Below are 21,975 nucleotides of genomic sequence, written 5' to 3'. Positions count from 1 at the left end.
TCAATAATCCACCACTGAGTAGGGTTTCTGTACTATCAATGTGCTAATAGCCAGGATAAAACATACCACCACCTTCCATCACCAGAGGTATCTCGGTGGTGGATGGGGAGGGGCATTATTTATCATTTTTTTATATAGGCGCTCAAGTGTCATCAAAAACACTGTATCCAAAGGATGTGAGGATCTCCAAAAATAAAGAGACAAATATAAAAAGTAGAAAAATTTATTAGGACATGAAGACCTAGGTCTTCATGTCCTAATAAATCTTTCTACTTTTTATATTTGTCTCTTTATTTTTGGAGATCCTCACATCCTTTGGATACAGTGTTTTTGGTTTTTGCACCTTGGGACTGAGGTGAACTGTGAGTGTTTTCTCCTTATTATTTTTTCTATTATATATTTTTGTATCTTTACTCATTTAACATTTATTTGCTGAGTGGTACCATAGACATTTTTTTATGTGGCAGTAGCACAAACCAAAGTATTTTCAGCTCAAGTGTCATCCCCTAAAGGTGCCGCTCTTGGCATGGCCCTTACAGTGCCTAAATACATATAACCCTGACTGGGGTAGGGAATAGCTGTGAATTAAGCAGGGCATACATGGTAAACCTGTTTTTTTTGGCAAGGTCAAAAGCTGACCTTTACCGTATTATGACAGGAACATGGTAAGACAAGTTTGGATAAACCTTTTGTTTGGCCCCCAGGCCAACAAACAGGGGCTTATGTAAACCCAGAAGAATATGACTGATTGATGCAGTCTTCATCCAGTATTGATTTTCAGACCTGCTCGATATATACCTGACTGTAAAATAGAGCAGATATTAATCAGGCAGGGACTCCCAAGGGGTTTATGTATGGCCAGCTTTACAGTTTCTTTCATTGAACAACATTTTATTTTTGGGTTTACATTCCCTTTAATCAATTGCAATGTTTCGTATTTGCTAGTTGCCAATAGCGAATCGGGGCTAGAACATGGCTATTTTTAGTTTAGCTGCAGGGAAATTCTCTCCTGAAGGCAATTTTGCCGTAAGTGTTTACTTATTCCATTTTTATTGGAATAACAATTAGAGCTGAGCTCTCTCATTCTGCATAATCAAAGGAACATAATGATGATCGCTCTGGAACAGAACGACTCCGAAGCTTTAGCTTTCCCCACAACATTCCTACGTCACTCACTGAAAGTCTGTTCCTGTGTGCAGCCTGGGTACTGATCTGCTGTTACAATGGAGCGGGCATACTCTGAACTGAATAGAATAGTTAATGAGCCTCTTGAAGGATAATCAGACTTTTTCATGGAGCTCTTTGCAAGAAACTATAGTGTTGGCTCATTATAAATACTTGATAAGGCCAAACCTTGAGTATGCAACGCCCTCCTGATTTCTTATTCAGACAAAGAAAGCTACAGAAATTTAGAATTTTTGAGCCTCATTTCCTATGCTGTACAAAGTGCAATTTGTTAATCACAATGCCGATTTTTTTGCCAGAATTAAAATGTAACTGCTCCTTCTCCTTGGTGCATACATGTGTGTTATACATTCCAATTGTTCCTGTGTCATGTGGCCAATTTTCACTATGAAAGGGCCTCCTAATGTCAGGAGAAAATTCCTTAGCTCATCTAACCAGCTGATATAAGGTGGTCATATAGAGGCTAAAGCTTTAATGGATAACTCTCAAATGACCAGGTGCTAACTCTACTCCTCTCCCCTTTTGTATCTGGTGATGCATCTGTCACAAGAAGCAAAGTAGATGAAGAAACCAACTAGGAGCCAAGAGGCCCCTACACAAACATACTTGCCCAGGCAACCTGTATGGTCAAAATCAACAAAATGGTCCAACCAACTTTGCTTTCAATTTGTCTGGGTTAGTCATATTGTGAGATACCCTAAATGGTTGAGCTTGCTAAATATTGCTTTCGTATGGTCCCCATAGACGAAAGATCTTTTGTTGGTGAACGATCGATTTCAGTGCAATTCGACCAATCAAATTATCGCGAGGTTAGTGGGAATCCAACGCTAGTGCATCTTACGATTTTTCGTCCGACATCTGTCAGAAAATTGATCGGCCAGGTTAATAAAAATGTAAAGGTCCCAGTGCAATATATCTATGTTTGCAGTGCCAAGCAGGCAGCTACTCTCAGTTTTCCGGGCAATATCACTTGAAATGGTCTTTTTAGTTGATGGACGTTCGTTTCGAGATAATCATGGTCTCACGATAATGAAAAAATATTTTAAAAATCTTTCATCTATGGCCAGCTTTACAACCTCAATTGAAACTGCAGTGAAGATCATCCAACCACATTCTAGATTTTGGTACCCAACAACAGGCTCAAACATTACAAAACTCTTCTTCATACTCATAATGAACTCCGCTGGGGGAATTGATAATACATGGAACCATGTCTTGTCCTTTTTTTTTGCCTTGTTACTGTTTCCTTCTCATCATGTATTTATATAGTACAGGTGTGGGACCTGTTATCCAGAATGCTCGGTACCTGGGGCTTTCCAGATAACGGATCTTTCCATAATTTGGATCTTCATAGCTTATGTCTACTGGAAAATCAAGTAAAGAATACAGTAAACCCAAAAGACTGGTTCTGCTTCCAATAAGGATTAATTATATCTTAGTTTGGATCATGGACAAGGTACTGTTTTATGATTATAGAGAAATAGGAAAACATTTTAAACATTTCGGATTATTTGGATAAAAAGGAGTCTATGGGAGACGGCCTTGCCGTAATTTGGAGCATTCTGAATAACGGGTGTCCAGGTAACAGATCCCATACCTGTACCAACAAGTTACACAGCATATAACTATGAAGATTTTCATTCATCTAGGTCATGGTATATCTAGTATAAGTAATTCAAAAATAAACAACTGAACTTGCTGAGTAACTATTGAAGACGTTTTATTGCTCATCCAACAGAACTGAAGAAGCTGCTCGGATGAGCATTTTTGAATTAATTGTATTAGTTACACAGCATACTTTAAATCAAAGTAACTAATAAGGGTTATAAATGTTTTTTTGTTAATATAATGGCTTTGTTGGCCCGACGATTGCACTAAGGGTGACACTTTTACACTTTGTATTTGTGTAATCCTGGCATTGTCTTCAAGTCTCAACACTACACTTTCTCTGCAGGTAATAAGTTCTATGAGCTCACTGTCAGAATATTGCTTGCCATCCATACTGCGCACCTTGTTTGACTGGTACAGGCGACAGAATGGAATCGAAGACGAGTCGCATGAATACAGGCCTAGGACAAACACCAAATCCAAAAGGTAATAACTTCTGATGGACTTCTTTACAAACTTCTATGGCTGCTGTGTTCCTCCGTGACCTTCAAGTAACCTTAATATAAAGGTCCACTCAACTATATGTACTATAAATAATTGTAGGCAGATATTGACCCAAAGTCTGGGAAAATTCCTAATGCAATTTCAGTTTAACCACAGAATTCTCATCTACACTTGATGTTACTGTGAATCACACTGTTCACAGAATGGTTTGAGCACTAAGTTGTTTCTTGGCCTACCAAACACAATTACACATGGATACCAGTCTGACTTGTGTAACTGAGACTGTGATATAGATCTCCATCTCTTGCCCTTCTCCTACCACAGTTCCATTCTGTCCCATCATACCCCTGTTCTTATTTTTGTCTGATTTCCTTCCCAAGTAGCAGTCTTTCCATTTCCCATCCCTTCACAAGTCTGTCCAATACTCATTTTTAAAACATTTCATTAAACCCCCATCTCCTTGGTATAATGAAAGCCGTCTAGGATATAATGAGTGTTTGATGCAGAATAGGGCTTTTATACAGGCTGTCAAATTTCATCTCTGTCAACCAAACTGGCAACCTATAGGCCCATGTACAGAACCAAAATGATCCTCTGCCCCTTCCCAGTATTTGATTGGGATGTTTAGATATGGTTGAGACTAAGTGGAAGATCTGGTTGGCTAAGGATCAGGGCTGTGTAAGGGTGGTGGCACACCTGAAGATTCGGGGGAAGTTGCCTCACAAGGAAACTTCGGGCGACTTCAGAAATCCGAACTGATCCATTTGCCATCCCAATGGTGAGTCACATTCTTGCATTTCGGGGACATTATTCGACCGAAGAAGAGGAGATTTGTCACTGGATGACTAATCTCCACCGAATCTTCAGGTGTGCGACCACCCTAAAAGTGCATGGCCAACCATCAGGGTCGGACTGGGACCGACCAGACGCTCCCCCCTGCCTACCTGACATTCTGTATTCCACCTTTCCCAGCTCCAAAGGACAGAAGGATTACAGGTACATCCTGGGGGAGGTGGATGAAGGAGGATTGTGGTTGGCACAGGAGTTTGGGGAGAGGGGGTCGGGGCTCGGGATGGGTGTGTGTGGTCCCCTGATGTGGCAGACCCAGTGGGCCTGAACCCACCTACCCAGTAAGACACTGCCAACCATATTGCATAGCGCCACTCCATAATCAGATTAGTGGCCTGAATATCGAGATAGGGATCAGCCCTATTTGGACTTCACTCTTACTTTGAAATCATTCAAAGATCCACTTGTTTGGTGACTATGCCGAATAGGATTTCTACATGTTTAAGGGGTTGTTCATCTTCAAATCCACTTTTAGTATATTATGGAATGGCCAGTATTTAGCAACTTTTCAATTGGTCTTCATTTTTTAATCTTATAGTATTTTTTTTTATTTGCCTTCTTCTTCTAAGTCTCTTGAGCTTTCAAATGGGGGCCACAGACCCTGGCAGCCCATATACTATTGCTCTATGAAGCTACAATATTATTGTTATTTCAGATAGCTACTGAAAATCCAAACTGGAGAGCTAAAAAATTAAAACGCAAATCATTAAACTTGAAGACCAATTGGAAATCGTCTCAGAATATTCCTGTCTACAGCGTACTAAAAGTTAATTTAAAGGTGGACAACCCCTAAGGCTTTATAATGTGTAGCCTAAACTAACTTTAAAAACTGCCTCTTAAGGGAATGTTTTGCGTTTAATGCTGCAAAATTAGGCAAATTGTGAGCCATGTGATTAGTAGTACACCATTCTGCTCCAGATATGAAAATACATTCTGAGGTTTCATCTATCTCTAACCCAGTTTTTTCAATGGTTTACACAGTAGACTCGAAAAAGAACTGCAGAAGCTAAAGGAATGAACATTATTTCTTTCTCCTGTATTTAGCCTTGGGCATATACCTTTTTATTTCATATGGATTGCAGTTCTAAAACCAATATTGCTGTTATGGGCATAGCAACATGATTGATATTTTGCCTTCATAAAATCCATCTTAAAAATGTCAGAGTAAAATCAGATATTTCTGGATGAGGTATGTTATCACCAGGGGGGTTTATGATGCAATATGTACTTATGGGTAGAGCCACAGAGCAGCATACTCTTCAAGGTATTTGTATTTCCCTGGGACATTAGGTGCATAATTCTACATTTATGACCAACCAACTGGCCATGGCAGGGCAGGACAAATCTAGGCTTCTTGGGAACTTGAAGAAATATGTATTTAAGTTTTCCACTACCTTTAGAATTCTGTAGACCATTGTTTCATGTATAAGATTGACAGTATTTGACAGTAGATATTGCTTTTTATTATGCATATAGTTTTAACTGGTGGTGTAATATAATAAAAGGTGCAAAGTCTGCACAGAACTAAAAAAAAATTCAGTGAAATTTCCCCAAGGGGTCAAGGCAAAGGGGCAGATTCACTAAAGGGAGAATTTTCACCAGCGACTGATTCGCCACACTCTGCGCCAATTCGTTACCACTACGCTAATTCACTAAAATGCGAAGTTGCGGCTCAGCAGCCGAACGCTGGCAAATTTTCGCTAGCGTTACTGTGGCTGGACGAGCATTTCCCTGAGAATTTTCACTAGCGTTCATTTCTGCCTAGCTAAACTTCGCTAGCACTCTTATGCTTAGGTTAATTTGAATAGGGCGGGTACCTGAAAGTCTTATGGACGTCTTTATTAGTAATGTCGGTGCAAATGCTTGAAGTAACACATGTCCAATGATCCATAATAAAGACAGAGGAGATCCTCTAATGCCCCAGACTTGAGCACACCCTTAAACCAGCTCAAATTAGTTTAAAAATTGTCCACACATAAATCTTTAATAGTTCGGACTTTTGAAGGCAATTCTGCTTAAAAAAAAGAAAAGTCACCAGGGTTTTTTACAACTTTAATGCATTTCCGGCATACAAGATATCATGTCACTGACATAAGACTGAGGAAGATGTAGCTTCGTTTTATCAGTTCGCCTGGTCTGAGGCGGTGAAGGAAACTGTGGCGAAAGAGGTAAAGTATAGTAAAATTTGCATCTTAGTGAATATACAGAGTTACATCCTTTCACCAGAGCGAAAACTCGCCTGGCAGTAGGGTTTGAACGAACGCTAGCAATGGTCTCGTTCGCTAGCGAATTGCGATGTCCCTGTGGATGGGATTTCTGGTGAATTTTTGCTAGCGTCGGCCACTTCGCCCTTTAGTGAATCTGCCCTAAAGTCTGCTATTAACAACAATTCAGCAGGTAACTGGTTACCTATTTCAAGGCAAACCTCTGATTAGTTGCTATTAGTTACTAGACTTGGGCAAACTTACATTACCTTACATTTACTGACGTTGTGCAATTTGCCCCTATGTAGTAAACCAAAATGAAAAAGCAGGCACTTACTTTTATTACTGTCAAGGGGGGGTGCAATCGGAGGAGGATGGGGGGCCTGGCCCCCACAATCATGGTTACGTTACTGATTATTGTGCCTCCTTGTTCTGAATGGGAAGTTTTAGTGCAGATTCTGTCGACAATCTGACCCGGAATGGTCCAAACAGAAGGGATTTTATATTATCATACTGTATATGTCTTCTGGCCAAGAATGCACTCATCCTCATGATTACTCCATCAGCCCTGTCATAATAATTCTGGGTCGTCTCTCTTACAGTGACGAACAGCAGAAAGATTACTTGATGGAACGAAGAGATCTGGCCATTGATTTTATTTTTTCATTAGTCCTAGTAGAAGTATTAAAACAGGTATGTTGTTATTTATTATCTTGTACCCTATTATCACCATATTAGATTACTGTATATGGGATCTATTGTGAAATTAATATAAGCTTCATCTCACTGAAATAAGAAACTTTCTGAATAAAATCAATTAAAAATGATATGCCATTTATGAAATAAACAAGTTACTCTTCACTGTCCCTCACTCAGCAACATGTCTCTCTTGTTTAGGGTTGGGTTGCACCCTTTGCCTAGAAGATGTTATATAGTTGCATTGTATAGTAAGTTAGGTTGAAAAAAGACACACGTCCTTCAAGTGCAACATTTTAAGTCTATGTATAACCTGCCTAACTGCCAGTTGATCCAGAGGAAGGCAAAACAAAACCCCATCTGAAGCCTCTCCAATTTGCCTCAGAGGGGGAAAAAATTCCTTCCTGACTCCAAAATGGCAATCGGACCAGTTCCTGGATCAACTTGTACTATGAGCTATCTCCCATAACCCTGTATTCCCTCACTTGCTAAAAAGCCATCCAACCCCTTCTTAACCCCTACAAAAGCTTCCTCACCTTTTGTACCGGTATTGATTGTGATGTATGTAACTCCATATGTTCTATGTAAATAATTTCATGTGATTTAGATGTATAATCACATTTACCTTACAGTGCTACGCAATATGTTGGTGCTATATAAATACAGGTTAATAATAATAAATAATAATAATAATATCTAATGTATCAGCCAGTACCACTGATTCAGGGAGAGAATTCCACATCTTCACAGCTCTCACTGTAAAAAACAACTTCCGAATATTTAGGTGGAAGCTCTTTGCTTCTAATCGGAATGGGTGACCTCGGATCAGCTGGAAAGACCTACTGGTAAATAAAGCATTAGAGAGATTTGATCCCCTTATATATTTATACATAGTTATCATATCACCCCTTAAGCGCCTCTTCTCCAGCGTGAACATCCCCAATTTGGCCAGTCTTTCCTCATAGCTAAGATTTTCAATACCTTTTATCAGCTTAGTTGCCCTTCTCTGTACCCTCTCTAATACAATAATGTCCTGTTTGAGTGATGGAGACCAAAACTGTACGGCATATTCTAGATGGGGCCTTACCAGTGCTCTATACAGTGGAAGAATGACCCCCTCCCAGGAATCTATGCCCCTTTTAATAGAGCTAAAGACCTTATTTGCCCTTGAAGCTGCTGACTGGCATTGCTTGTATTTGAGCTCATTTTTTTAAAATGTTTTTTTTAAAAAACTGCCTCTGGTGTAAATCTGTTTTGCTGCATGCAGGGTGTTTGTAAGTCATTTTGTTTGTCAGTTATTTTATTAGCTGTCATTTGTGCTGAAGTTGGTTATTTGAGTTAACTCTAAAACATCTACTGGGAAAGGGAGCCCCCACTAAATATTAGATCTACCAGTCAATCGAGATCTGACCCAGACCTCATCATGGAGACAGCATTTAGAGTGACAAGTTGCAGGGAGTGAGCTAAGCTAATATTGAAGCTAATATTGAATTTTCATTTTTGTGCTAAATCCATTTTAAAGGTACCAAATTTACCAATTCCCCCCTCCCCACAATCCTACCTCACACATTTGGACAGGGCCACTGCCTTTAAACTCTTCTGCATGAAAACATTCATCTTAATACTGTTGCACCCTTAGAAGGAAGCCCTTGTGATAATGAAAGCCAGCAGTGTTTCAGCAGCTACAGTTACAAAGAACAAGTGATACTTTGTTTTTTTTGGCCGTTCTGCTCTTTTAGTTTCTTAATTGAAGTGAATATTTCTCTAAAACAATTAAACTCGAAAACATTTTCAGATGTTGAAACCAGCATGATAATAACTAATGCATGGTCTGAGTAACGTTAATTAGCTTCCAAAAAGATATACATTGTAGATTTGATAGGTGAGTAGCAGCTTGATTCCTATAGGTTGACCACCACAGTGGCACAGACTCCCATGTTCCAAAGTACAGATTTCAAGTTATGCTCACAGAAATACTCAGTGTAGGAGCCATTGTGGTAACTTACACTTTAGACCTAAAGTATTTTATAGACTTGGCTTGTACTGGTGTAACCAGAAGATACTGGGCTCCACAGCAGAATCTTTTTGGACTCTCTTCCCCCAAATTTAGGCAAAGATAATCTGCATTGTGCATCAGTGACTACCCTACTGGGCCCACTACACCACTCTAGGCAGTCACTGACTTGACTAATCGCTATGGTTTTTGTCTCCTGGGTCTTCATAGCTATGGGTCTAAAATTATTTCTGCTCACGGTTGACACAAGGATGACTCTACCCATTCTTTTGGGCCTTTGAAAACATCACCCATCTTCATAACAGGGAGCGTCATTGTAAAATGTTCTCACAAATCACTTGCAGCCGTTTAACATGCTTCATTTATGTTTTCAGATATCACTGCATCCGGTAATCGACAGCTTGGTCCATGAAGTCATTACATTGGCATTCAAGCACTTTAAATATAAAGAAGGGTAATGATTGGACATTGAAATTTAATAGGATATATTTCCGTTTGTGCTATTATTTGATCCATTTGGTCTTTTCTTGCAGGTACCTTGGTCCAAACACTGGAAATATGCACATAGTAGCAGACCTGTATGCCGAAGTGATCGGCGTATTGGCACAGTCAAAGTAAGTCCATTCTATATATCACTGCATTTCTAAATGCTTTTCTAGAATGAACAAGTCATGATACTTGCTTGTCCATTTGTTAGATTCCCTTCCGTAAAGAAGAAATTTATGGCAGAGCTGAAAGAGTTGCGGCACAAAGAGCAGAACCCTTATGTTGTCCAAAGTGTAATCAGCCTCATAATGGGCATGAAATTTTTCCGCGTCAAGATGTATCCAGTAGAAGACTTTGAAGCTTCTCTTCAGTTTATGCAGGTAATTCACAAAATAGTTTCTACAGCTCTTCCATTACTTTGCTTAAAGAGGTTACGTACAGGTGGTGATATGGTAGTTGGTTTAAGATCATGATTATTGATGAACAATAAATGACATTCACTTTAGTAGATAGTTTATGTGTCCTCACTTTTATCTTAAACATGTTAATTGCTTGCTGCTACAAAACGTGACTTTAATTTTCGGTAATTTTCTATATGGTGCAATTTACATGTGATTTAGTTAAAGCAATAATTTAGGTTTATGTTCAACATTAACCAAATGCTTCCTCCCCATAAGCTATTTATAAACAAACCTCACCCTTCACCCAACTTCTGCGCTTGGGGTATGTTTATCAGAGTGAAGTTAGAGATCACTAGAGTCCTCTAGAGTGAAATTCCGCCACTCTCTCTATTCATTTCCATGGGATTTTGAAAGGCGTATTTATCAAAGGATGAACTTTCACTTTCACCCATTGATAAATACTCTTTTAAAAATCCCATATTAACTTTAGAGGACTGTGGTGATCTCTAACTTCACTCTTTGATAAATATACCCCTTTGTCTCAAGTAAACATATATGGAGCAGTTAATTTTAGAGGGGGTTTGCGATTACTAATTTAGCTTCATTTTCCTCCTTCCAGAGTTGCTTTGAAGGAACAAGCTACAAGGAAATAAGATCCAATGTAAACTGAATTTCACTTGTATGAATTGTTTAGATTCAGATAAGTGGTATTTGCTTTTCTGGGGCCCTAGTTCAATTCCAGCTAGGGTTCTTTCTGCAAGGAGTTTAATATGTTCTCCCTGTATCTATGTAAGTTTCCACCAGGTTCCAACATACACACAGGTTAATTGGCTCCTAATAAAATTGCCTATAATTTGTATGATATGTCTAAATTCACATACATTACTCTTTTATGCTTTTAGGAATGTGCTCATTACTTTTTAGAAGTGAAGGACAAAGATATCAAGCATGCCTTGGCGGGACTATTTGTAGAAATTCTTGTGCCGGTTGCAGCGGTGAGTGCTTCTCATACCGATTGCAAAGCCTGACACCTTACACATCATTTTGCAGGAGAGTGAAGGCAACATCATATTTCCTTTTTTTTTTTTTTTTTTTTAGGCAGTCAAAAATGAAGTAAATGTTCCCTGTCTTAGAAACTTTGTGGAGAGTCTGTACGACACAACTCTGGAACTCTCATCGAGGAAGAAGCATTCACTGGTAAGTATGTAAATTTGATCCAACCCAGTGAACTATCATTACTTATGTACTTGCACCTACCTGCCCATCTCTGACCAGAATGGTGCTAAAGCAGGCACAATTATGTAAATAAGTGGATTGCCGAGGGCCAGGGGGATGGTAACATCACAGACATAATTTTTTGCCAGCCCCAGTGCTCCGGACCCGCAGGACTGTCCCAGTGTCACTAGCGTGGGATTGAGGTTGGCACATGTATGGCACATGTATGTAAATAAGTGGATGGCTGATGGGTGAAGAAGTTATTGGGTCATGCTAACAATGCTTGAATTTCGGATACCCCCTCCCCCGTCCACATCCCAAGCTGTTATTGCTAGGATCCAGGATTTGATTTGGTATTTAGCCAGGATTCGTCCATTTTCAGCAGGATTCAGATTCGGCTGTATCCTTGTGCCTGGCCGAACTGAATCCAAATCCTTAAAATTATGTGACTATTCATAACAAAAAATTATTTATTTGCTGCAAGCTTTTTCTCTCCCCCTCACTGATTTGCATATGCAAATAAAACCCTAAATATGATTAGGGTACATATTCGGTTTGTTTTTCGGCCGAGGATTCGGGGGTTCGGCGGAATCCAAAATAGTGGATTCGGTGCATCCCTAGTTTTTCCCAACCCCAACACGCCCGACCCACAAGTCCAAAGTGTTTCATGCTGGCCCACACATTACTAGTTGCCAGCATGCAGAGGCACTGATAGTGACAGCCGATGCTCTGAATTCTAGACTGAATTTTGCTTGCACATAAAGCAGCTGCATGCCCTAACTTGCCTCAGTCTGAAGTAGACTCTGCTTTAATTAGAGATGATGGAATTTGAAAACTGAATTGGAGAGCAAAGTGTGGGGCACATTTATTATGGGGTTTATTTATTATAGATGGGTACAGTGCAAAGCCCTTTTATGGTTACATACATACCCTATATATAATGCTGGTAAGTTAGCAAAAATTGTGCAGATAAATATCCAATGTTATATGTATTTAAATGAAACATTTGCACAAAAGTAACTGCTTTTTAAAAATAATATACCCTTATACCTGATCTATCCTAATATTTCACAAATAAAGGACTCTATAAAAGTATTAGAAATGTTAAATGTGTCCGTTTCTCTTTTTCTAGGCCCTGTACCCCTTGGTGACCTGTCTGCTTTGTGTCAGCCAGAAGCTGTTTTTTCTAAACAGATGGCATATTTTCCTCAACAACTGCTTGTCAAACCTCAAAGTGAGTATGACCTTTATTGTGGAAATAAATTAAGGGTGGCATAAGCCTGCATGCAATACCTTTGTAGGCAAGAATGGTGAGAAGCAGAACAGGTCTCTAACTGATCCTTAGTCATCAGTGAAGTAACAAAGCTTTCCTGAGAGGTTTCAGTTAGTCTGATGATCAGAAAGATAGCATTGCAATAGTTAATTTCACATTGGAAATGTATTGTTGCCTGGAGCCAGAGGCGTTCATATAATAAGAATAGGACCTTTTAAATAAACGTTGAAGGTTGGTGAAACCAGAATAATGACTGATAGAGTTTAGCAACATCAAGGGGCAAATTTACTTATGGTCGATTATCGAGGGTTAATTAACCCTTGATATTCGACTGCCGAATTGAAATCCTTCGACTTCGAATATCGAAGCCTATGGTGACCTTCCCTATACATTGACTTCGGTAGGTTTTAGGTGGCGAACTAGGAGGTCGAAGTTTTTTTTAAAGAGACAGTACTTTGACTATCGAATGGTGGAATAGTCGAACGATTTTTAGTTTGAATTGTTCGATTCAAAGTCGTAGTCGAAGGTCGAAGTAGCCAATTCGATGGTCGAAGTAGCCAAAAAAACATTCGAAATTCAACGTTTTTTTATTCTATTCCTTCACTCGAACTAAGTAAATGGGCCCCCAAATGCCAGAAGGGTCTTTATATTTTATTTTTAAAACAGCCAAAGTTTATTAAGCAGGTGCAGATCTGCAGCTAAGGCAAATAGATGTGCATCTCATAATAAGCCTTATTATTTTATGAAATATTTTTTCAACAAAGGTTTTACACTAGGCCTTATTATTTTATGAAATGTGGTTTCCAACAAACGTTTTACACCCTCATGTCTACTTGCCTGATGTGCTGATATCATGCTTTGTTGTATCTGCACTGCTAGCTGAGGTTTTTTTATATCTTATTTCCCTTTTTATCTAAATCATTGTTAGAATAGGGATAACATGGTTTGTAGAAGACTATAAACTTTTAAGGTAGTTTTTATAGGACATTTTCAGTTCATACACCTTGAAGGGACCCCTTTAGCTCAAACCAAGTTCAAATATATTGGAAATATTGCTGTATCAGTCATTCAGCCATTCAATATCTAGGTTTACCTCAAATCTTGCCCTAATTTACCCCCAAGCTGAATGAAGTAGAGGAAACTAACATGTTGCCCAGATTTCCCCCTAACTGACCTACAGTCTAAGTTCCCTGTCACTCATCCAGACCCCCCAGTTTTTGAACCACCGGTTTACAGCTTAAAGTGAGAAGGGCAAATGTAACATTAAGGGCCAGATTTATCATGGGTCGAATTTTGAATTTGAAAAACTTCGAAATTCAAAAAGACCAACCGAAATTAAATCTAAGTTGTTTTTTTTGGCCAAATAGGTCTGTTTTCGATCAAATCGTACGAATCGAAGTAATAGCGCATTCGATCAACTTTGATTAGAAGTTTTTCCAAAAAAAAACCCTTCGATTTTTCAAAGTCCACCAATTGACTCCAAATAGGTTCTAGGAGTTCCTCATAGGCTAAAACAGCAATTCAGCAGATTTTATATGGCGAATGTTTGAAGTCGAATTTTTAAAGAGACAGAACATGATACATTTCTAAATTCGAATTTGGACTATTCCCTAGTCGAAGTACACCAAAAATTTTAATTTTTGAATTCGAATTTTCACTTTGACCTCTAAGGGGCAGACTTATGAAAGGTCGAAGTGAAAATTAGAATTAAAAAAATTAGAATTTCGAGCTAATTTTTGTATACCTAGACTAGGGAATAGTTCAAATTCGATTTGAATCGAATTTGGACCCTTGATAAATATGCTGTGCTTGACAGTGAGGAAGGTGAATCCCAAAGTTCTTGAGTCCTCTCATAATCAATTTTTAAAGGAAAAGTGTAGTTTTCTTGGACATATTTATTAATATGTATGAGATCATGTGTAAATGCCGTTTCTGGGCTTACTTGTTGACCAAGGAGTATTCTTTGCTTGTTTCGTTGGTTTTATGGAAGGGTCACCTGTACTGCTAAATAATCTGCATTGTTTTTATACCTTTTCCCTGCTGGAGAAGGCTGGAGCAGCTTTCTGTTTTGCAGAGCAGGAAGTGGCAGTTGCAAAATAAATTAGCTTTTTTGGGAAACAGCAAATATTTTTCTGGATATAGTCATAAGAATCTATTTACTTGTTTCCTCCATTTTACAAAGTAAATATAAGAAGGATAAGAAGGTCGTATTTTAGTCATAGTTAAATGGCAACTTGTTATTTTATGTTGTAGAATAAAGACCCCAAAATGGCACGGGTTGCACTGGAATCTTTGTACAGACTGCTCTGGGTGTATATGATTCGAATAAAATGTGAAAGCAATACTGCTACACAGAGGTATGTCATTGGAAACACAAATGTCTGAAAGTCAAGACCTGTATTGTTGTAACAGGCCCCAAAGGCCCTTCCCCTACTGCATCTCCAACACTTAACAAAGCTGAACAGTACTGGTTAAAAAAGTATGAAATATATGTTTAGTTCCCTTTGAAGTATTGTGCTAAATACATTGCATATTTTACAGTTTAGGAAAGAGCAAAAAAAATGCCTTATGTGCTCAGGGCTGTATCTACCATATAGGCACCCGCCGGCCTGTAGTTTAGAGGACGCCTATATAGTAAATAAAAATATTGGCAAAAAGCATTCCCCTACACTGTCACCAGATACGTGGGGATAAAGATAACCACACATGAGTGCATTAAGCTGGTGATCTGACCCCTTCAGGGTCAGCTTACCTGTATGGGACCGACCGGACCAATATCTGAAAGAAAATTGGCAGATATCAGACAGGTTTAAAAATTCCAACAGGATTACATAGTAATTTAGGTTGAAAAAAAGACACACGTCCATCAAGTTCAACCTTTTAACTTGTTTGAACCTGCCTAACTGCTAGTTGATCCAGAGTAAGGCAAAAATCCCCATCTGAAGCCTCTCCAATTTGCCTCAGAGGGGGAAAAATTCCTTCCTGACTCCAAAGTGGCAATCGGACTAGTCCCTGGATCAACTTGTACTATGAGCTATCTCCCATAACTCTGTATTCCATCACTTGCTAAACACCATCCAACCCCTTCTTAAAGCTATTTAATGTATCAGCCTGTACAACTGATTCAGGGAGACAATTCCACATCTTCACAGCTCTCACTGTAACAAACCCCTTCCAAATATTTAGGTGGAGCCTCTCTTCTTCTAAACGGGATATGATCCCCTTATATATTTATACATAGTCATCATATCACCCCTTAAGCGCCTCTTCTCCAGCGTGAACATCCCCAATTTGGCCAGTCTTTCCTCATAGCTAAGATTTTCAATACCTTTCACCAGCTTAGTTGCCCTTCTCTGTACCCTCTCTAATACAATAATGTCCTGTTTGAGTGATGGAGACCAAAACTGTACGGCATATTCTAGATGGGGCCTTACAAGTGCTCTGTACAGTGGAAGAATGACCCCCTCCTCCCTTGACTCTATGCCCCTTTTAATACAGCTCAAGACCTTATTTGCCCTTGATGCTGCTGACTGGCATTGCTTGCTACAGCCAAGTTTATCATCTACAAGGACTCCAAGGTCCTTTTCCATAATGGATTTGCCTAGTGCAGTCCCATTAAGGGTATAAGTGACTTGGATATTTTTACATCCAAGGTGCATGATTTGGACTGTCAGCTCCTATCATTGTGATCAATCCAATCATTTGGCCATAGGGCCAAGCAATCAGATTTTGGGGGTCGTACCTGCTTTCCCAGCAATCGGAACAAATGCAGGACAGACAGGCCATCTACAAATGCATCAACCACATGAGAAAGGGCAGGCAGAGGTCTGATGTCTAGAACACAACACTGGACCTAAATACAGCCCTGTGTGCACTAAAATGTCATTTATCTTAAAACGCTAGTAAACTAGAAACCCATAAATTTTTACATAAATCCATCATGACATTTTGTGATATAACAGTAAATGTGAAAACTGACTGTATAATTTCATTCTCTTACAGCCGCCTCAGCACCATTGTTGGCACCCTGTTCCCTAAAGGTTCCCGTGGTGTAGTACCACGAGATATGCCCCTTAATATCTTTGTTAAGATTATACAGTTCATTGCACAGGTAAGGAAGGACTTTCTACCAACTTCTAGGGTTAATATGACAAAGTGGTACAATGAGTGAATCACTGCAGCAACATTTCTCTGAGCAAAACCATCATATTGCAGCCTGGAGGGACATATCACTAGTGTAAACTAGGGATGCACAGAATACAGGATTCGTTTTGGGATTCGGCCAGGATTCTGCATTTTTCAGCAGGATTCGGGCTTTTTCAGATGAATCCTTCTGCCCGGCTGAACCAAATCTGAATCCTAATTTGCTTATGCAAATTAGGGACGGGGAGGGAAATTGCGTGACTTTTTGTCACAAAACAAGGAAGTAAAAAATATTTTCCTCTTCTCATTCCTAATTTGCATATGCAAATTAGGATTCAGATTCGGTTCGGTATTTGGCCGAATCATTCGTGAAGGATTCGGGTGTTCGTCTGAATCCAAAATAGTGGTGCATCCCTAGTGTAAACACAGAGAATGAATTCTAGTGTTGCCACTTTCATCAATCTTCCTCTTCATATTGAAGTATATTTGCTTTTCTTACAGAGAATTCTTTCATGATAATCCTAGCAATTGTTAGAACAAATGTGTGATATTTTAAATTAGTTGTACACATGCATCTATACCTGGGTGGGTGAAGTTAAAAAACTTCAAATTTGACCATCAAATTAGATACTCAAAGTATTTTTTCAATCGAATTGATTAAATCGATTCGAACGATTTTACCAAAAAAATACTTTGACTACTCAAAACTTAGCCAAAACACTCAGAAAGGTTATATGAGGTCCTCCATAGGCTAAACAGCAATTCGGCAGGTTTAATGTGGCAAAGTGTCAAAGTCAAAGTTTTTTAAAGAGACGGTACTTTTCGAAATGGTCGAATTTGTGAAGTATTTTCAATTCAAATCGAATTGTGGCCTATTCGATGGTACCCAAAAATGTATTCAAAATTCAACGTTTTTGAATTCGAAAATTCACTTCGACCCTTAGTAAATGGGCCCCTAAGTGATGCACCCCATTTTGGTTTCTTATGGTAATATTTTTTTCCCACTATATAGGTAAAGTTGGACTTTGCCATGAAGGAAATCATCTTTGACCTCTTATGTGTTGGAAAAGCAGCAAAAGCGTTCAGTCTGAATCCAGAGGTAAACATATCTAGGGGGTTATTTATCAAAATCTGAATTTTTCTGATTATTTTATTTAAAAAAATCTGACCGAACTAGAATTCACGATTTCACCTAATTTATTATTAAAAAAAGCACGATTTAACTGGATCAGGGGAAAACTCAATAAAATAGAGTGAAAATGTAATTTGTACGTTTTTTCTGATTTTTTTTTTACTTGGTTTTTTTGGGCTTTTTCCTGAAAACTCAGAATTTTTAGGGTTTTTGCCCCAAATAGTCAAACTTTTGGGCTAATTCCAGTGCAGACCACAGAAACCTCCAAATAGGAAGAATAGGGACCTTTGACTTATGTACAACCTTAGCAGGCCTGAGATGGCGGATTTTTGGATTCTGACTTTTTCCATCCTTGTGTTATAATAAATCTCAAAAAATTTGAGGTTTTTTTCCAATAAAAAATTCAGATTTTATAGTCAAAAAAACATTTTTTTTCGAGTTTTTTGCATTCAGACTTAAATACATAACCCCCCCTTATGTTGCTTATACCTGACAAAGGATATTATAGTAATGGATATACACTGGGGTTTATTTAGAGAAAATACTGTTATGGTGGGTTTGATTGATATTCAGCTTATATATATGCAAAAGAAATCTACTTTCCCAGGATTTGGGGTTTAGGTAGTATTTTTAGTTTTTTGGGGTTTAGGTAGCATTAAATAGATCTTTTTGCAGGCCCAGAGCCAAGTGAATTCGGGTAACCAAACTGACCAGTCTCATTTTATAATTGTCATTTCTTCTCAATTTTTTTTAGAGAATGAACATAGGCTTAAGAGCTTTTTTGGTTATTGCTGATAGCTTGCAGCAGAAAGATGGTGAACCTCCTATGCCTGTCACTGGAGCCATTCATCCTTCTGGCAACACATTGCGTGTGAAGAAAACCTACTTAAGCAAGACACTCACTGAAGAGGAAGCCAAAATGATTGGTAAGCACAGACACTAACACCGTTATTAGTCCAGTTAAACCAACATAGTGTAGAATGCTATGCATTGATTCCAGAATATTTTTGAAATTTGTCTTACTGGTCTCTCGGTATGAGTCTCCAACCAAGTTCTCCTGCAGAGAGCGTGCAGATGCTAAGCAAAGTCAAGCTTCACATTGGCTTTTTTAAGTCTGAAGTTGGGCCAGCAGGCTATGCCTAAGTTAGTCACTACATTTATATATGTCACAGGATTTCATAGGACTTGTGTAATAAAATTACCTGTGCGGCCACCTTTGATTCTTAGGGCGCGCCTCTTAAAGGTACAGGTGTGCTGGCACACATTTTGGCGCGAACTTTGACTGTATTTAAGGCCCATTCTGACCACCAGCCAGTGCCCATGATAGAACTTGGTTTCTAGTGGTTCCTGAGCCTTGTACATCTGATCCTGTACCAGTTTGTCCTGATTATCCGGTTTTGACTCCTGCCTGTTCCCTGACTACTCTGCATTCTGTATCCTGACCCTTGCCTGCCAAGACAACTCTTCCAGCTTAACCCCTTGATTGACAACCCGGTTTGACCCTTGCCTGCCTGACAATTCTGATATCCGCCTGCCTCGACCCAGCCTGTCTGACCATCCTTCTGCCTAATCCTTTGTACCGTGACCTTCGGCCCAAAAGACTTTGCTAACAGCCGTGCCCCATTGCCAGCCAGAACATCTCGCCTTGCACCCCTCATTAAGTCCAGGTGGCACCCAAGTAAGCTGAGGGCTCCTCCCGAAGCCCAACGGTGGTCACACTACTGGTGAAGCCGAGCCGAGACCAGGGTGCTTGGCACTTGTTCTGGTATTGGGTGCCGGTCGTGACAATTTGTTACAGTAATGTGATAGTAGTAGTGAAGGATACCTGGAGTAATATCCACCTTTACTCCCACAATGTATGGCCGTATGCCTTTGTGTAATCATTTTCATTGTGTTTATCAACTACTGGAAAATGGGCCAGAATGTGTTTAGCCTTCAATTGTCTTTTTTAAAATAAATTCAAAATATAAATTCTGCCATGTTTATTGTGCTTATCGTCCTGCTTTATTCAGTATCTGCATAGAATTAGTGTTCATACGCCAAGACTGATAATAGTTCTAGTGCAAATATTTTTGTTCTGTCTTTTATTCCTTTAGCATATTAATTTCTGTGACAACGCCTCTTCTTTGCTTTTAATATAACTTTTGTAATGTTATCTTTCTTAGGAATGTCTTTATATTACTCTCAAGTCAGAAAGGCAGTAGACAACATCCTGAGGCACCTAGACAAGGAAGTAGGGAGATGTATGATGATGACTAACGTGCAGATGTTAAACAAGGAGCCTGAAGACATGATTACGTGAGTGCTTCTCTGTGACCTTACCTGTCTTCACCAGCTTTGAAATCCTTTGTTCCCAGTCACTGTGGGATGTCACATAATAAATAAAAAGGGGCTTTATAGGTTCCAAATTCATTGTAATAGTGATTTCAGAGTTATCCTTTCAAAGTCATATAGTAAGAGCAAACCTTAGATCAGGGGTCCCCAACCTTTTTCACCCGTGACAAACATTCAGATGTAAAAAGAGTTTGAGATGAGAAATGTTCCTGGGATGCCAAATAAGGGCTATGATTGGCTATTGGCAGCCCCTATGTGGAATGCCAGTCTACACAAGACTTTGTTTGGCAGTAAATCTGGTTTTTATGCAACCAAAACTTGCCTCCAAGCCTAAAATTCAAAAATAAGCACCTGTTTGAGGCCATTGAGAGCAACATCCAAGGGGTTGGGGAGCAACATGTTACTCACAAGATACTGGTTGGGGGATCACTGGCTTAGATTATCAAATATGGGAGGCTATTGGCTACGCCGAGGACTAATTGTAGAACTGTAGTCTTTCCCCTTTAATTCCTAGTACTTTGCTGCATTTTGTTTCATCTCCTGCTTGGGGTCTTTTGCAAAGGAAATTTGAAAAAGGCAGCAAGCAGGGAGAAGAAATGTGGGTGAAAGTTGTGGAATTAAGCACAGATACTGGAGTGTGCAAATGCCTAAGAGTCTAAACCTGCCAAGGTAATTAGCATTTAGTTATGCTGGCATGGAAATGGCCTCTTTTTCAGACTGTTGCCTCCTTTCACATCATCAATCACGAAAAATGTTTAATAATTGACTGCAATTTGCTAATCCACCTTACGAAGCACTTCTAAGTGATAGTTCTAGAATATGGCAGATTCGCGTTAATTAAGACTTATCTGAAGCTTGTGCAATGCTCTATGATCTCACGTATCATTCCAAAATTTCAGGGGAGAGAGGAAGCCAAAAATTGACCTCTTCAGGACATGCGTTGCTGCTATTCCTCGCTTACTTCCAGATGGGATGTCGAAACTGGAGTTAATTGACTTGCTCTCAAGGTACATGCATCAATTGTGTTTGGGATTCCTGCCAGTTTACTTTGGGAATAATTAAGGGCAAGGAATCTGGCACACACTATGCACATATACTGGAAATGATATAAAACTGGAAGTGCTACTGTCGCGTGATTGGTATTTATAGTTCAGTTTGCCATAACATACAGGTGACAGATTATAAGTGCTGCATCAGTACAGACATGCACAGACAGAAATTCTTAAGCAGTGTCTGCCTAATTATTCTTCTGTTGTATAAGAGTTGGGCTGGTTTTTCCCATAAATTGTGTGATAACCCTTCTTTGATTTTCTCTCTCTAGCAAACCCAGCACATGGCAGATACCCCCATGTAGCCATTAACAAGCACTTGTACCTCTGTGTGCCTTTTTACAGTTTAAATGATGCAGCAATCTGAGTGAACACAAGTGGGGGTTAAGGTGGTCATTACACGGGCAGATAAAGCTGCCGATATCGGTCGTTTGGACCAATTTGACAGCTTATCTGCCCGTGTATGGGGGCTTCCGACGGGTCTTCCCGATCGATATCTGGCCACGATATAGATCGGGAAGGTTTGATTTTTAACCGACTGACCCGTCGGAGCCCCTTGGCGTATTGTAATTCGATCGTTCGAATTACCCCGATATAGCCATGCCGTTAGTGTCATATCGGGGAAAGATGTCGCCAAACGAGCGGATCTTTGAGTCTATGGCCAGCTTTATTTATAAACACTGGGCAAATTTGCAATCAGATGATTCAGCCTTCAACCTACAGCTGGCTGAAAAAAAGCTAATCACTGATTGGTTGCTATGGGATACTGCCCAAGGCAAATTTGACCAGTGTTTATAAATGAGCCCCAGTGACACTAAGGGGTTATTCATCAAAGTCTGATTTTATCTCCAAATTTTCTGCTACAAACTCCGATAAAATCTG

At 39.4% G+C, this 21,975-nt stretch overlaps 1 protein-coding gene across 5 annotated transcripts in view; it reads left to right on the top strand.

Moving 5' to 3' along the window:
- fry.S (FRY microtubule binding protein S homeolog) overlaps nt 1-21,975 on the top strand; it is a 275,333-nt gene that overhangs the window by 156,077 nt on the left and 97,281 nt on the right. For all 5 annotated transcript variants that reach the window (XM_041584507.1, XM_041584502.1, XM_041584506.1 and 2 more), the window contains 14 exons: nt 3,140-3,279; nt 6,953-7,043; nt 9,435-9,514; nt 9,594-9,674; nt 9,758-9,926; nt 10,850-10,942; nt 11,046-11,144; nt 12,295-12,396; nt 14,689-14,792; nt 16,438-16,546; nt 17,591-17,677; nt 18,465-18,636; nt 19,876-20,008; nt 20,944-21,051. In XM_041584507.1, the coding sequence (XP_041440441.1) occupies nt 3,140-3,279; nt 6,953-7,043; nt 9,435-9,514; nt 9,594-9,674; nt 9,758-9,926; nt 10,850-10,942; nt 11,046-11,144; nt 12,295-12,396; nt 14,689-14,792; nt 16,438-16,546; nt 17,591-17,677; nt 18,465-18,636; nt 19,876-20,008; nt 20,944-21,051 (1,568 nt within the window). The remainder of the gene's footprint in view (nt 1-3,139; nt 3,280-6,952; nt 7,044-9,434; nt 9,515-9,593; nt 9,675-9,757; nt 9,927-10,849; nt 10,943-11,045; nt 11,145-12,294; nt 12,397-14,688; nt 14,793-16,437; nt 16,547-17,590; nt 17,678-18,464; nt 18,637-19,875; nt 20,009-20,943; nt 21,052-21,975) is intronic.

Source organism: Xenopus laevis, chromosome 2S (genome assembly GCF_017654675.1).
Source record: "Xenopus laevis strain J_2021 chromosome 2S, Xenopus_laevis_v10.1, whole genome shotgun sequence".
NCBI classification, from domain to species: Eukaryota; Metazoa; Chordata; class Amphibia; order Anura; family Pipidae; genus Xenopus; species Xenopus laevis.
The sequence above is the reverse complement of the archived record's forward strand: the minus strand, read 5'-3'. Positions and strand labels throughout refer to the sequence as shown.